General features: G+C 37.1%; 4 protein-coding genes across 4 annotated transcripts; 2 read left to right on the forward strand and 2 right to left on the reverse strand.

The window, feature by feature from the left end:
* Window positions 1–456: 456 nt before the first annotated feature.
* On the reverse strand, window positions 457–13,385 carry LOC133838784 (transcription factor IIIB 90 kDa subunit). Its single transcript, XM_062270009.1, has 7 exons — window positions 13,146–13,385; window positions 12,708–13,076; window positions 12,528–12,632; window positions 2,025–2,174; window positions 1,733–1,959; window positions 774–1,674; window positions 457–711 (listed from the first exon to the last, which is right to left on the reverse strand). The coding sequence occupies exons 1-7, from the start codon at window positions 13,216–13,218 to the stop codon at window positions 563–565; spliced, it is 1,974 nt and encodes a 657-aa protein (XP_062125993.1). The 5' UTR covers window positions 13,219–13,385; the 3' UTR covers window positions 457–562.
* Window positions 6,591–11,386, forward strand: LOC133838783 (BTB/POZ domain-containing protein 6-B). Its single transcript, XM_062270008.1, is given in 7 exon segments — window positions 6,591–7,386; window positions 8,944–9,456; window positions 9,522–9,675; window positions 9,747–10,421; window positions 10,484–10,595; window positions 10,597–10,632; window positions 10,634–11,386. Coding segments are annotated over 7 exon segments (2,220 nt in total). The 5' UTR covers window positions 6,591–7,061; the 3' UTR covers window positions 11,039–11,386.
* Window positions 13,386–13,639: 254 nt separating the features above from the next.
* On the forward strand, window positions 13,640–15,451 carry LOC133838787 (protein phosphatase 1 regulatory subunit 7). Its single transcript, XM_062270013.1, has one exon. It carries the CDS (start codon window positions 13,752–13,754, stop codon window positions 14,742–14,744), a length of 993 nt encoding a protein of 330 aa, XP_062125997.1. The 5' UTR covers window positions 13,640–13,751; the 3' UTR covers window positions 14,745–15,451.
* On the reverse strand, window positions 14,812–15,914 carry LOC133838788 (protein CREG1). The gene is made up of 3 exons (XM_062270014.1): window positions 15,304–15,914; window positions 15,161–15,242; window positions 14,812–15,097 (listed from the first exon to the last, which is right to left on the reverse strand). The coding sequence occupies exons 1-3, from the start codon at window positions 15,727–15,729 to the stop codon at window positions 14,988–14,990; spliced, it is 618 nt and encodes a 205-aa protein (XP_062125998.1). The 5' UTR covers window positions 15,730–15,914; the 3' UTR covers window positions 14,812–14,987.
* Between the last annotated feature and the right edge of the window lie 406 nt (window positions 15,915–16,320).

Raw genomic sequence — 16,320 nt, forward strand, 5'->3', positions numbered from 1 at the left:
GAACAAAAGCAAAAACAACACACTGTAAGGGCAAAACATGATTAAGAGTGAAATATTTATTTGCAGCACTCAGAGGCGCGCCACGACAGCGCCAACAATTAGAACCAAACTAACAACAGAGAAGCGAGTGGTCTGCTCCACTTGAGCCTGAAGGCAATGGCAACACGACTTAAACATGTAAATGGATGCGCTAATGCCGCAAGGCAAGAGGGAGCAATAATTTAATGGCAGCTAACGCACAAAGAGCAACAAAGCCGAGCAGACCAGCATGTGCCGCGAATAGTATGAAAAATGAATTAAAAAAATGGGAGAATTCAAAGCTTAATTTAATTATGTTATGAGTTGTACTTCATTATTGTTTGCGTCGTCGTATTAACTGGTTTTCAACATTTAATAGCGCCGAAATTTAAATGCGGTTTAGCAAAGCATCCATGCCCAATTAGAAAATTAAGATCATTTACTCCAGAAGCTGTTTTTTGTAATATTATTTGTGCGTAAATGTGTTGTATGTGTGACACGAGCATGCAAATATAAAAAATCTGTTCCTAGTACATTGTAAAAACTAATATTCCTCCTCCTCGAAGCCGTAACCGTACTCATCATCGTCTTCATCCGCAGCACCCTTGTTGAGCATGTCCTGCAATGTAGCCTCTGTTTCGGGCTCGGCATCGGCATCCACATCATCCGGCTCGACATCATAGTCAATGTCATCTATAAAAGTTAAACAATATCAATTAACGTGTTCTAACTAGACATATGATTGTATTAGTCACCTGCATCCACAGCTACTGCGGGTTTCTCCTCGATTTCTTGCTCAATAAGACTGACCGATAAAGCCGCTTCGACCTTCGGACGTTTTCGACTAGGTCCGGGGGGTATGTCGTATGTTGATTTGCTGCGACTATTGCCTGCAATGGGACTTTCTTCTAAAATAACAGATGCTCGCTCAAGCTTCTCTGTTTTGGGCTTGGCCTGCTCAGAAGAAGTCTCTGCCTCTTCAGATAACGTGACCATACCTTCTGTAAGGGTCTTTAGTATGTCGTAATTAATTTTACTTGAGATCTTCTTCTCCTGCAGCATTTTCTCAATTGCTTCGCCAGCACTAGAGGAAGGCCCTATAACTTTTTTCCGTTGTTTTCGTTTTTTCTTTTCGGGCTTGCCTTCCTCACGTTCCTTTGCTAAGCGTTCCTCCCTCTCTTGTTGCTCTCGCAAATACTCGGCGTTCAAATTTTTCCACATATCTGACTTAGTTACCGCCTCCTGCTCTGTCAGTACATACTGATCAAGCTCTTCATCATTCAAATCATCAATGAACAGTTCAGTTTCGATTGGCTGCTTGGCCCGTTCCAGATCTTCGAGGTCGTGCTGCGTGACACGACAAATTGCCTCAATGTCAGGTCGCAATCCTTCGATAACAGCTGTCATGCCCACCTGGGGCTTAGTATCGTCTGTATTGTTTGCAATAAACTCTTTAATCACCTTGGCATTCGATTGCTCTATGAATTGCATTGAATCCTCTATTTCGAGTTCATTATCCGTGACGTTATCTTTTTCTTCTTTTTTACCTTTACTTTTTGTCAATTGGCGCATAATGTTGCCAGTATATTTACCAAGATCTTTTTCCAAATGAGCATCGATTTGCTTTTGCAGCTCCGTCAACTCGTGAATGCCCATCTATAATAAAAATTAGAAGTTTTAGTGATTGCCATATTTGTTAGCTAGTTTGACTAACATTTTGTATAAGCTCGCGATCTTTAATGCGTGCAGCTTTGAATGAGGGCGGGTCCTGTTCACGTTCCAAGTCGACGGTCATAAACTCCTCTAAAGTCAAGCCGCCAGAGGGTGTTTCGGCAAACTCGGAAAGACGCTTGCGGAGTGTCGACTCATGTATCTTTACCACACCAATGACATCTGCTAAAGTACGACTAAACTCATGCATACGGGCGGCAATAAGTAGAGCTACGGTTTACAAAGAAACAAATTTTGTATATCAAATGAGTGTATAATTTTCAATGGTAACAAACCTGCTCCGCAAAGGCCTGTTGGACGACGTCCTGAATGCATGCAGTCTTTTTTCATACGCTGCACAATGCGAAGCGCAGTCATTGATACTTCATGGGTCTTGGCACCCAGTTGAAGTCGATTTGCGAAGCGCATAATGTAAAGACAGGGATCTGTAATGCAGAAAAATGTATGCAATAAGGAACTTGTCGATTAAATATACAAAAGCAACTTTAAACAACAAGCTGTTGCTCTTCATTGCCATCGCAAAATGATAACGCGCTTCAGTAGAAGAACTTGTTTAGTGACCTTCAAAACGGCGCTTACCAATAAAATTGAGAAACACCAATAGTCGCGTCATGCGGCAGTTGCCTCTGCCGAAATACAAGCTTTAACCCGACTGTTTCAAGTATTTACGAGCAAGTATATTTAACTCATTCAAATTTTACAATACGCTGACCGTGAGCACTGAATGGGAGAGTCATATAACGATCTACTGTTCGACTAGCATTAAAAAGAGAGTTCATTTATAGCATGCGACAACTTTTAAGATTATCATTCACAGCGAGTAATTTGAAATAAAAGTCAGGAGGTGTAACAGCAATGTGCAATAAATATTGAAAGCTCTTAGGAAATAAACAAATAAGGTTGGAACAAAGGGCACTAGTACTCGTAAATGAGGATAGTGTGCAAAAACAGTCAAAAGCAAAACACAAAAATGCTTAAACCAAATAAAAGTCATGAATCTTCAAAAGTCATAAATAACCTTGCCTTGCAACGATCTGTGTCATGCGAGACGAGACAAATATTTTGGAAAAAAAAAGTCTGAAGAGTTCCATATAGTAAAGTGTACAATGTATTTGAAAAATGATCATCAGCTGTTAATTTGTAATTTGTTTTAAACGAATTGAGTATGTGTTGAGAGATACCAGAAGTGCGTTCGTTAAGTAGGGCAACTAGTTTTATTCCCTTAAACTAAAACGATCACACATTACCCTTTGTCTCTTAGCCAGCTGACACTTGTGTACGTATACAACAGCTTGACACACTGATGCAGCTGTTAAACGCCGACAGCAATTACAACCACAACAATCCCGTGGACGAAAGCTTATCACAAAGTCCACGAACAGTACTTGAAAAAAATTTATTAAACCCTAATGAATGCGCATATTTGAGCCAAGCAGCCATGCCTTTCCTCAGGCACTTCTCGCCCCTCGTGCCCCCCCTTATTCGATGGTCCTGCAACTGCCGTTGAGTGTTCCACTTGAAAAATGATGCTGTTGTCGCTGCGACTGCATTGACCCTTCTTGTGCTGTTACCACTCATCTTCAGCAGCTGTTGCAGTTACTGCTCCAAGCGTTTGCCCACCATTTGACAGACTATTATGGAGTGGGATTCTAGGGTGGCGTTCACGATATCTGCTGTTGCTAATGGTTTCTTAATGTCCCAGTGCCATCCGTCCAATGCCTCTTATTGCAGAAACTGCGGTAGCCAGTAAAATTATTATTATTTAAACTTTATTTTTGCCTTTGTCATGACAGCAATTATCTGTTACGCATCTCATTTAAAAAAAAAAAAAGCGCACCCATTGTCTTCATGAACACTTTTCTGTACTTGTAAAATACTGGCAATTTTGGCAACCATTTGCAATGTGACGACGCAGACCTACGTTGGCTTAAGTGTTATTTAATTTGACTGGTATTAAACGTTAAATGGTATTGTGTAGGCTTACATCAAACGATTATCCAGTAGTTTAATTATATCAATATAGCCTATATATATATATATATATATATATATATGCCTTCATTGGAATTATATTTAGATAACTTAAGGAATTATTCGTCCCGCTCTCAAATAATTTTGAACTAATTGTGAAAATATATCTTCAAATCGTAGACCATGCAGTTGTATCCAAAAGGAAATAAATTCAAAAAGTAAACAACCTCTCTTCACACCCCATAAATAATTACTACAAATTTCGAACGTGAAAAAAAATAATCAAAAATCGCATGCGACACCACACAACTCAATTCTCTCAAGGCAATAGATCGTCGTCGCTCACAGACAGTCAAAGCAAAGTCGGTCGCATCGTCTCGACCAGAGGTAAGTGTTTCGTGGTTGTCGTCAAGTCGTGGCACTACGAATTCGTTCGTTGACTCGTGAGCACAAGTGTAATCGACGCGCATGCGCAAAAGTATATGTAAAAAATTATTATTTTTTCGTACTTTTGTATTTGCTGTACAAATATTAATAATTGCAAAGTGCGCGCTGTTTTGTTTACGTTTTAATTTTTACACAATTAAGCTTAAGTTCGTGACAAAATTAAACTTAACAAAGTACAATAATAAATTTGTTAAAGTGAAGTCATAATTTCACTCGGTAACTTTTCTATATTGTCAAAAAAAAGTATAATATATATTTATATTATGGCAACAATCATTTTTAAAATTAAGATGTGTGTTTTAGCCATGTCTTAAATGAAGGTCACCCAGTTTGCCGTTGCTAAAGAAAGCATATATATATGTACATATATGTATATGCTAAAAATATTTATAAACAAAGATCACGTCAGGCTGAAAACCGCTGATTATAAGACAAATAAAAACTGAAGTATTGAAAATGGTTGAAATATTGCAAATTCCAGAATTTTGGATTCAAATTTAACTAATTCACAAAAATATTAAATTTAATACAAGTGGCGCTTATAAACTTACTAACTATACACATACTTAATTAAATAAAGTGAATTCCTATTGACTACCTAAGTACATGTGAAATACTCAATCCAAAAGTAATTAACAAGTTACCGGCTTTGTTTAAAAGAATATTAATAACAATACCAGAAACAATATAACTGTATGCGTCAAGCAAATATATGAATTTATATTTCTTTAAACTACATAATTCAAAATCAATACCATTAAACAAATACTCCATTGCGTGCAAAATAGTTGGAAAAAAGAATTCAAATTTTTCCTCTTTCTCTCTCTGTCTCCCGTGTCTGCTTAATATTCTATGTGCGAATAACGCTTCTATACGTTGGAATAAGAACAAATTATAATAAGAAATACGTTTTCGGAACAACAAAATAAATGACAACTCAAACTGCTTGATGATCGAAGTGAATACGAAATTAAGTAACTAAATTATCGAAACCCAAAACAAGTTTTTCCTCCAACACAATATATATATCATAAATAAATGAAACAAAGACAAAACATGGAGAATAATCTGCCACTAGTAAATAGCAGGAGAATTTTTAGTTTCATTGCAAAATAATTTTTAGTGTGAAAAAGTTGTGCAACAAAAAATTAAAGTCAGCAAGTCATTAGACTAAATGCATCATGACTTACAAAAAAAATGCATAGAAACGTTTGTAAAGAAATATTAACATGTGAGAGTGCTTAGCTGTATAAAGTCCGAAGATACCGACTCCGCGCTACCATGCAATAACCATTTCATAAACAATATACGTTAATATATTTCCTTTTTTTACGGCAATTTTGCGAAAGGATTGCATAAAGATTTACTTATCGAGAAACATGTAAATAGCGGTTATAGCATGGTTTTGAAACTCCAAATGGTATATTGTATTATCCATAATTATCGCACCCTTTTTCTGTAGGTTTAATAAATACTGGGTATACAAACGAGTAAATTGTTACAAAAAAAAAATGCCCACTAATGTTCGTAAAATTATCTACAAATCAAACCGTATAAGCCGCATGTCTTAGTCAAGCTACCGTCCGCCCGATAGATGACAGACCAACAGATTGCACAATTCCCTAGGGCCCTCGAAACTAGATATAAAGGTTTTTACCTATACTGACCTACAATGACACTCAAATGATCAAATGACAATCGAGAATCCACTCCAGCTTAATAATAATGATAATTGTTTTGAGCATAAAAAAAAAAAACATTTCCCATTGATATTACAAAAGCTCATTCAGCAAAAATGTATATGTCACAAATAAGTTTAATATGGACAGCTTCTCATCCAATTATGTTATTAAATATTTTTCTTGCTCGCGATAATATAAGTTTGCTGTTTGGTAGAATTTGCTAATCAGCAAACTGATTCACGTTTGCAAAAATGTTTTGCTGTTGCATTCATGAAATACGAAGAAAAACAATACAGTAGAGCACCTAAACCCCAGAAAAGTGAATTTTTACTTTATTCTTCGTTTATAATGAGGAAATACAAATCGAAAGTGTTAAGCCAAGCTATATTTTGGGGTCACTCTGTGGTTTTGAGTCTTTCCTCGTTTCATGCCTGTTCTCTGTCATTTTGTTATGTGCGATGTGTCTACGTACGGCTGATGTGTCTACGTACGGCTGATGTGAGCCGACACTTACAATTAAAGAGGCAATGAAATGCGGAATGCAAACAATGTCAGAGCAGTCAAAAAGTACATAAATTAAGAAAGGGCACCAAATGTTAATGCAAGCGGCAAATTTTAAGTGCATAAACACAAAGTTTAAACAACGTATACAAATCGAAAATGAAAAATATAAATAAAATGGAAATATATCTATTGATATCAATATATAATCTGTAAGAAAACGGACCGCTAGCCACGGCTTTGGATTTGTAGTTGACTTCGAATTGTTTTTTATTAAAACTACCTGCTTGCATAATTCCTCTAGACAGCCGAAGGCATCTTATACCCGCAGAAGCCCAAAAAAACAATTTTTCTGCACGATAAGAAACGCAAAAGTTACAGCGAAAGCATATTGCATGATGTTAAAAGAGGCTAGGCCGAGAAAATTTTGTCGACTTCCTGTAGGTAATCAAAAAGACCAAATGCGTGTGGAAATCCATTTGGGAAGTGAACCTGGTAGAGAAAGTGCATAGTGGCCAGCAACTAAAAAAAACTGGCAAGGCAGGCAAGACAAGGCAATAGTCAGCCAGAGATACAGGGTTTAACTCTGTAGATTGAGTTATTACGTAATACAACAACGCATTATTTTTAATTAGTTGCAGTGCACTAGAAAATAAAAGGGAAGCTAGTAAATGTAAATATGCCACACAAGATTGTAATAAAACTACGAAGATGATCGAGGCATTTGCGAACCATCTGAGCAGTCATCTTGGACGTCACCTTTTTTATTGGGCAATTACAACACCGACGCCGAGAGGTCTCGACGGTGTCCATTACGGCCTCAATCTGCGTCTGTCCGAGCTAATCAACAAAATTCACGGCCCCCTCGAGCGGGGTGTGAAGGTGCTGGATCACTTGCTTACGCTCGAAGAGGACGACTTTAGCGGTCATTGGGGCAGCGCTTATGCGCACAACTATGAACCGGAGTCCCAACTTCCTGACTCTGAAAACGAGGAGCAGCCTCCTGCCGAAGAACACTTGCCTAGATCTTACAATAGTAAGTATAAAATATATGTAAGACTTAGGAAGTTAGACCACCAAATAAATACTGTTTGCCACACTAGTAAGATCTTCAGATACGTGTTAAATTTTTCATTTTGGCTCTAACGGCTTCGAAACTGGTTTTATGATACTATATATGTATACTTATATATACTTGTACAAATTCGGTGCTTCGTATGTGTGAATGCAAAGAAATAAACAAACCTTCAGCGCGATGACCAAATCAATTTCAAGTTCATATTGATGGCCATACTTCCTAACAATCAATATACATATTAAACTCAAATACCTAATATCGAATTTTTAATTAAGTTAGGCAAAATACATAACGCTGTACAAGGTTGTGGTAAAATTTGGGTGTCACGTACACTGATATATATTTAATTGAAAATTGCGTTCGCACATTTGTGCTATCCTAACAAATGTGCGAACGCAATTTTCTCGTTTCCAATCGGCATGATGGAAATACATATTACCTGCCGCAGTGATATAATCTATGAATAATGCTCTGAAAAGCTTGCGAAACTGATATGCAGTCGAAATGCTCATTATCTCATTTAAATTCAAGACACACGCCTACAAGCTGACTGCTATAGCACACGGCAGCTCTCTAGCGAATCACTGCTGTCGACATCGCTTTTGTGTATGGTTAGTTGACAATCGACATACCACCACAAATTTATCGGTCTGCTTTTTAAATGAAAAATACAAATTCTCTCTAGACGATAAATGTACGTCGAGACACATCGATTTTACAATTACACAACTGTGAATAGTTGAAAAACAGATGTTTGTGTGGCAGTTGTGGCATATTATTTTATTGCATTGAATCATTTCGATCAGAAATAAAAAAGCAAATAACCAAATAACTATCGACAAACCACCACCAATTTATCGGTCTGCTTCTCAAATGGAAAATGCAAATTCTGTCAAGACGATAAATATGCGTCGATACACAGACATAGATTTTACAATGGCACAACTGTGACTGGTTGAAAAACAAATGTTTGTCTGGCAAGAACCTCTGAAATAAAAGTGCAACAGCTAAGTCTACATATTATATTATTGTGTTTAAACATTTCGATCAGAAATAAATAAGAAAATAATCAAGTAACATACGCAAAAGTCACGGCAACTACAATCATGGCCAGCAGCAGCAATAACCTTAGTACTAATAGTAGCAATAATAATAACGCCTTGAATCGATTCTCATTAAAATCAAGTAGTAGCAAACGAAATCAAGAATCTATGTCGCACTCGCAGCTAAACGGTGGTTGGATAAATGGTAAGAAAATTTATTAGAATATTCTGATGCTGAGACACTGAAATGCTGAAGCGTCTCTATAGACATATCGATTTTCCCCAAAAGTGTTATTCTCATTTAAACACACACATTACTATGTACATACATACTCATGTACACTTGTGATTTTAGTAGTAAATAAGACCAGTATTGTTAAAGTTATACTTAGTTAAGATATATCACAAAATTTCATAAATGAAAGTAACAAGATTATAATTAACAATATTTATAATAATTCGTCAATTGCAGTGGAAACACTTAACAATGGCAACGGTCTCTTACACTCACCCCCGCACAATCACCAGCAGCAGCCACAACAACGTGGAGCCGCAATCACCTCCCCAGGGATAAGTTCAGTGGGCGGTGCCACTGATCACAACATACAGATTACGCAGCCCATTAGTGCCCCATCCTCACCACTGGCATCGCCAAGTACTCTAACTTGCGGCAACAGTGGCAATAGCAACTCCACCACATTCTGTCTACCTTCCAGTTCAACTGACATTGCAACAATTGCCTCAATAGCCGCGGTTGCAGGTGGCACGACCAATGCAACAACGTCAACATCCAACAGTGGCAGTGGCTCTTACGTGTGTGCGGCTGGCAGCAACGCCAGTTATGCCGCCGTCGGCGCCTCGAATGCAATCGACACTGCCGATCCAAACTGGCAAGCGAGCAAGGCGACAGTGTTGGAGCGCAATGCAGCAATGTTCAACAATGAGCTGTTGTCGGATGTGAGGTTCATTGTGGGCGGTGATTTTGGTGTGTGGCTTATTAAGTAATGAGCAATTGTTAAAGATGTTAATGTATGTCGTATATCTTTCTAGATTTCGATCCGAATCAAACAATTCCTGCACACAAATACATTCTTGCCACTGGCAGCTCTGTGTTCTATGCCATGTTTTACGGCGGATTGGCGGAAAACAAGGAAGAAATCAAAGTGCCTGATGTAGAACCAACGGCTTTTCTTACACTTTTAAGGTACGTTCCAAGACCATCTATTGTGGCACAATTATGAACCGCTCACCTCAATTTTTAATAACTTGCAACAGATATCTGTACTGTGACGAAATCAAACTAGAGCCCGAGCACATATTGGCCACGTTATACGCTGCCAAAAAATATATTGTTCCACATTTGGCGCGTGCTTGCGTTAACTACCTCGAAGTTAAGCTGACGGCAAAAAACGCCTGTCTACTTCTCAGTCAATCGCGCCTTTTTGAGGAGTCCGAACTGATGCAGCGTTGTTGGGAAGTAATCGATGCCCAGGCCGAGATGGCAGTTAAATCCGAAGACTTTGTGGACATTGACCTGAAGACATTTGAATCAATCTTATCGCGTGAAACTTTAAATTGCAAAGAGATACACTTGTTCGAGGCCGCTCTCAATTGGGCTATAAATGCATGTGAAAAAATGAGTATCGACGAAACATCACAAAACAAACGGCGAGTGCTAGGTCACGCACTTCATCTGATACGCATACCGACCATGAGTCTAGAAGAATTTGCGAATGGCGTAGCTCAAACTGGCATACTCACATCCCAAGAGACAATTGATATGTTCTTACACTTTACAGCCAAAGAAAAGCCCAGCTTGAGTTTTCCTACGAGAATACGTGCAGGACTTAAAACTCAAGTCTGTCACCGTTTTCAGTCATGCGCCTATCGTTCAAACCAGTGGCGATATCGGGGACGCTGTGATTCCATACAGTTCTCAGTAGATCGAAGGTACGTAATATCAAAACATTAAAGTTAACCAGATGCTCATGAATATAATTTCATTTATTTAGAATTTTCATCGTAGGCTTTGGTCTATATGGCTCTTCCACTGGAGCTGCAAACTATAACGTGAAGATAGAACTAAAGCGTCTAGGGCGCACTCTAGCCGAGAATGATACGAAGTTTTTTTTCGGATGGTTCAAGCAACACTTTTCATGTATTTTTTTGAGAACCCCATACAAATTGAACCGGAATGCTATTATACGGCCTCAGTTATACTTGATGGAAATGAGTTGAGCTTCTTTGGCCAGGAGGGCATGTCAGAAGTACTCATGGGCAACGTTACATTCCAATTTCAATGCTCTTCAGAGAGTACCAATGGCACTGGAGTGCAGGGTGGACAAATACCTGAATTAATATTCTATGGACCCACTACCGTTGTTACTGCACTCAATTCGCCCACCAACTCAGTAAGCGCTGCCATTGCAGGATCCACACAGGCTATTGCTAATGGTAGTGGTGTCTCTTCTGATATTGGGAGTAGCAGCAATACCAATAATGGCTCAGATGAAATGCTATTAATGAACAACGCCCCAACAAGCAACAGTGATGGAAGCAACACTTGATGCGCGCAGCTATACTGCGCTGAATGGCAAGGCGCCTGCTACTATCGACAGCAGACACAACACCATCTGCAACATCATAAGAGGCAGATTCAGCTACAACACACACATAATAGGAACTCATGGGGTTTCAGTGCAATGCATCAAAACAAATTGGAGGTTTAGAAATGCGAAATTAACATTATATATGTAGTTATTATTCCCATCATTTACTTGAAGACAGTCATAAGTAAAAGAAAACTACTTTTCTTTGTTAATTAGGCAAGCGAGCGACATGTAGGTGCAACACCACACCTATCTATTGAAATAAACTGCTACTGTGTTTGAAGTACATATGTAGATCTAAATGCACACACATCTCTTGGTGAATTACAGTTTTAAATTTAAAAGGTAATTCCAAAGATGATTAACAACTACTTATAAGCGTAGAGCAATGCTATTTATATTGCATTTGGTAGGGTCAAGCTTAAACTTAAAAAATCGTAGAAGTAATTAATTATTCACCGGGCAATCAATCAATATAAGAATAACAAATCAAGTAAAAGAAATTTATGCCAAAAGCGTCACAAAGAATTCTTATTTCTCTCATGATCGGAAGATCGAAAAAAAATGTTCCACTAATTTAATGAGAATCTAAGATGTTGAAATATGCATACGAATTTGAAAGCCATGATAAATATACATATACCTACATATAAACAAACATTAAAGCATAAATGAATAGAAAGCAAAGCTCGCAAAATAACTGTTGACCGTTTTTCTTCCTGCGCTCTCGCTGCGAGAACAACCGAGAAAGTTCTTACTCTCCCGCTCTGAGCAAGAGACTTGAATTCCTTGCCTATGTATGTGAGTGTATACCAACACATACGCAAAAGACTTTTTGCTTCAATGAACACGACAAAACGGTCTTGGAACAACCAGAACAAAACGTAATAGAAAAAAACTGATTCGCTCTGAGCGCGTGCAAGCTCTTACAAGAACCCATAAATCGGTTTCTGAGTGATTTGTAAAGAGTCAGGAAAAGTTACTTATTTGCAGACAACGAGAAATAGTCGACAGTTATTTGCGAGCTCTGATAGAAAGTTGTTTCAACGTAAAACATGCAATTGATGTTCGACTCCGTTTTCTATCTGAATGGAAATCATTTAACACTATTTTCAGTTGGTACCCAATAATAAAACTAATTTTTTGGGTGATGCTGATTTCCACATTAAAAGAACATTATGAAATTCTTACAAATAGATAATATAAGAAATTATTTTAATTCTGTACCACGACTATTAACAAATAAATCGCATTCGATTCTTTCTATGAAATATACATAATGCAAATAATAAAACCAAAAGACCTACATAAACTGGCTGGGTTAATATTCATGTGAGAGCTTGGTTCACTAAATTTGTATGATGTCAGGATTGTAAAATATTATAATGATCAACTTCAATACACTTGCCACTATGCTATAATCAATTTAATAGAACCATCAACTCACCTACGGATGGTATGTTAATACACAAGGCATGCGACAACTTCAGATAGGTGCGTCCAAGTTCGTACGAGCAAATTTGTTGCACATCGCTGATATCGATGAGTAGATCTGCAAAATAGAAACACTTCGGATTAGTTATAAGGAATTAATGATTTGAAGTCAAGCCAATCGAATCTAGCTTACGTGAAGTGCCCTCAGTGCGACATGTCATGTAGACGCAAGCTGCATAGATGTGAGTGCTCTTTCGACCACGGGTTAAGTGACGACTAAGGGCCATCTTGAAGAAATTAAGTGCAGTATCTGCATAGTGCTGCGTTAGCTGGAGCTGCTGGCAAAGCAGTGTGATGTCCTTCTTTGCTTTCTTGATCGTGACTTCTCGCGATTCTGTGCCGGAACCCACTTGAAATTTTCCATAGCCATAGTTGGTAGCACCGCCCGAAGACTCTGCAGAAACAAACTGTCCAATGGCGGCGGCACCGTGACCCACCTCTTCAAATTGCACCTCTGATACAATGAGTGAATCCTCAAGTACAGATCCGCAATTCATGCACACTATACGGCGAGACATTAAAATGATCATAAGTATTAATTTATATTGCATATTACATTAAATAAACATACCGCGGTCACCACGCGCATTGTCTTCTTCGATTTCATTGGAATTGCAATTGCGGCACTTTAATCCAGTCGACATCGTGCTTTGCTTATAAATGTAATTACATATTTTTCAACAAATCAACTAATATAAATCACATGGAATACTCCATTTGTCAGTTTAATTCATATTTACAATGTCAAAATTGTTTAAACCACTATAAATGTCGCACTCAGTGTTGGAGTAGTGTAAAATATTCTGTGCAGTAGTACGTTGACCAGAAATATCGCGTAATTTTAATATTACCGAATCTTTCAACTGCATTAAAGATGAAAACTAGAATAAATAAAATATTTTTTGTTTTATAAATATGAAATATAAAGTTTCTAAGACAAACATCATAAAAAATAATTGATTCACGAATACAATAGCGATATACAAATTAGCAGCGTACTAATCGCGTTAATGAAACAACAGTGTTGTTACAACACTGAGGCATCGTGTGTTTCACAACTTTACAACACTGCAAACACTTTTGTGTAAAAAAAAAATCATCAGGAAAATCTACAAGCAGGCCAGGCGGCATTTAAAACATTGTAAATTTGTAAATCTTACATAGTAAAAGCGTTTTTATGAATATGGCTGACGGTGATAATGCAATGGCCAAAAATCGGGACACCAAATCAACAGCTGGTATGCAGATAATTCCTGGCGAGATGGTGGCATCAATTGAAGAAATTGTGATGATCGATCCTGAATGCTATGAACTTGATTTGAATCATCGACGCATAGACAAACTGGAGAATTTTGAGCCTCTAATTAATATTGAGCGATTATATTTGCGTTGGAATCTTATAAAGAAAATTGAGAACTTGGAAATGCTGAAGAACCTTGTAGAGCTGGAGCTTTACGATAATCAAATTACAAAAATTGAGAATCTTGATGAACTGGAGAATCTGGAGATTCTGGACCTCAGCTTCAACAGACTGACCAAAATCGAGAACTTGGACAAACTACTCAAACTGCAAAAATTATATTTTGTGGCAAACAAAATCAACTTCATTGAAAACATTGGCATACTAACCAATCTTACGATGTTAGAACTTGGAGACAACAAGTTGAAGAAGATTGAAAATATCGAAAGTTTGGTGAATTTGCGTCAGCTATTTCTAGGCAAGAACAAAATAGCGAAAATTGAAAATCTCGATACTTTAATAAACCTTGAAATATTGAGTCTTCAAGCAAATCGTATTATCAAGATTGAAAATTTGGAGAAGCTTACTAACTTGAAAGAATTGTATATATCAGAAAATGGTATTGAAATCATTGAGAATTTGTCCGGCAATAAAAACTTGGACACACTCGATCTTGCCAAGAATAGATTGAAGACAATAAGCAATTTGGAAGCACTAGAGCAGCTGGAGGAAATATGGTTGAATGATAATGGTATCGATAACTGGAAAAATCTGGAAGTGTTGAAGATAAACAAATCACTACAAACAATATACCTAGAACACAATCCAGTAGCTACAGATGTCCGCTATCGCTCCAAATTGCGTGACATTCTGCCCCATCTGCAAAAAATAGATGCCACTTTGTGTGTGATGCCAGGTGCACAATCGTAATTAAAATCCAAAAATATAAAAACCGCTGAGTATAACTAAGCGTTAACAAATAAATTATACACTTAAATAAATTTTCAATTATCTTGTCACTGTGGAACAATTTTGATATATTTTCTTATTTATTTAAAAACTTTTCTTGTATTGCTCAAATATCAATGGCATAGAAGTTAGAGAAATAAGTTTGTTCATTAAAATACAGCAGTCGAAATATGTACTTATTATTTAACATAATTCTTCCTTTGCTTAAATATTGATGGCATAGTAATCAGAGACATTGACCTGATGTGGTCCACCATAAAAGTCCAGCACAAATATATTTTGAATATCCAGTTCACAAAGGTAAAATTGATGTCCTGAAAAATTAGTTATTGGGATATTGATTATTTTTCAAATGTTAAGTATATCGGATACTATACTGGTTATCCACTTTTCAGCTGCCGGGTGACGATCAATAAACACTCTTAGTGAAGAATTGTACTTCGGTGAATCTTTGTCCATCTGTAAAATTTAGCATATTATGTAGGTATGTAATATAAACAGTAAGAGTTTCGTAACACACCTTTGTTACTTGTCCACTAAGCATAGCACGCGCACAAGTCGGCTCCATAGGATCCTTATTATAGCTTTTGCAATTTAAGGTTTGTTCATCAGTAAACATGAAAGTCACTTTGTTATTGCTTTGCCAATCGTTGCCCGTAAAATCCAAATCGGTTAGCAAAAAGCGAATAACTCCTGTAGAGACCTTTTGTTCGTTATTGTCATCAATCGAGATAATATTAACCATGGGATAGTCTTTCACGTAGCCATTTGTAGAAATTGTGCCCACTGATGCCCAATTTGCACGATGAACCAATTCACGGACTATCTTGGTATGGTTCAATTCCGATTCTCGTTTAAACTCGGCTATAACCTGAGCATCCTGAAGTGCCGAGTAAGCTTGCGTATATGACACTAACAATATGGTGATCACTGAGGGCAGCAGCATTCTTTCCTTTAATTTGTAACTGGAAAACTACAATGCAACGTTAATGCCTGTAATGCACACTGGAGTAATTAACACCTCGATAGCCTTTAAATACTTTTCGGAATGCAAAAATATATATAAGCATATATATTGCGTTTTTGAAGAATAAAGAGCTATAGACAAATTAACACGTTAACCGTACGCTTTTGTTAAATGGCCCTTGCACCGTGTTATCGCAACAACAGACAATACATTTTTGTTATCTCTCTACTACTTATACAGATGCATGCTATTGCAAAAGAGCTTTTAAGCTCTATGTTATCAACTGTGATTTAACAATGAAAATTAACATTTCGTTTATTTCAATATTATGGTGAGTTTCTGAAAACTTTACATTAAAGTTTTTCGATTTCTTTCTTTAATTTAACATATACATATATTTGTTAATTGTGATTGCAATTTAATTAAATTGAATGTCTCTGTTTTACTCACATTTAACATTCTGTTTATTTTCCTTTTTTATGAGCTTTCATATTTACATAGCTTATTATTTGTATACATCTACAGCTATGTATAATTGTTTATATGCACATATGTATGTATGTATGTCGA

The sequence above is a fragment of the Drosophila sulfurigaster genome, chromosome 2R (genome assembly GCF_023558435.1).
Source record: "Drosophila sulfurigaster albostrigata strain 15112-1811.04 chromosome 2R, ASM2355843v2, whole genome shotgun sequence".
Classification (NCBI taxonomy): Eukaryota; Metazoa; Arthropoda; class Insecta; order Diptera; family Drosophilidae; genus Drosophila; species Drosophila sulfurigaster.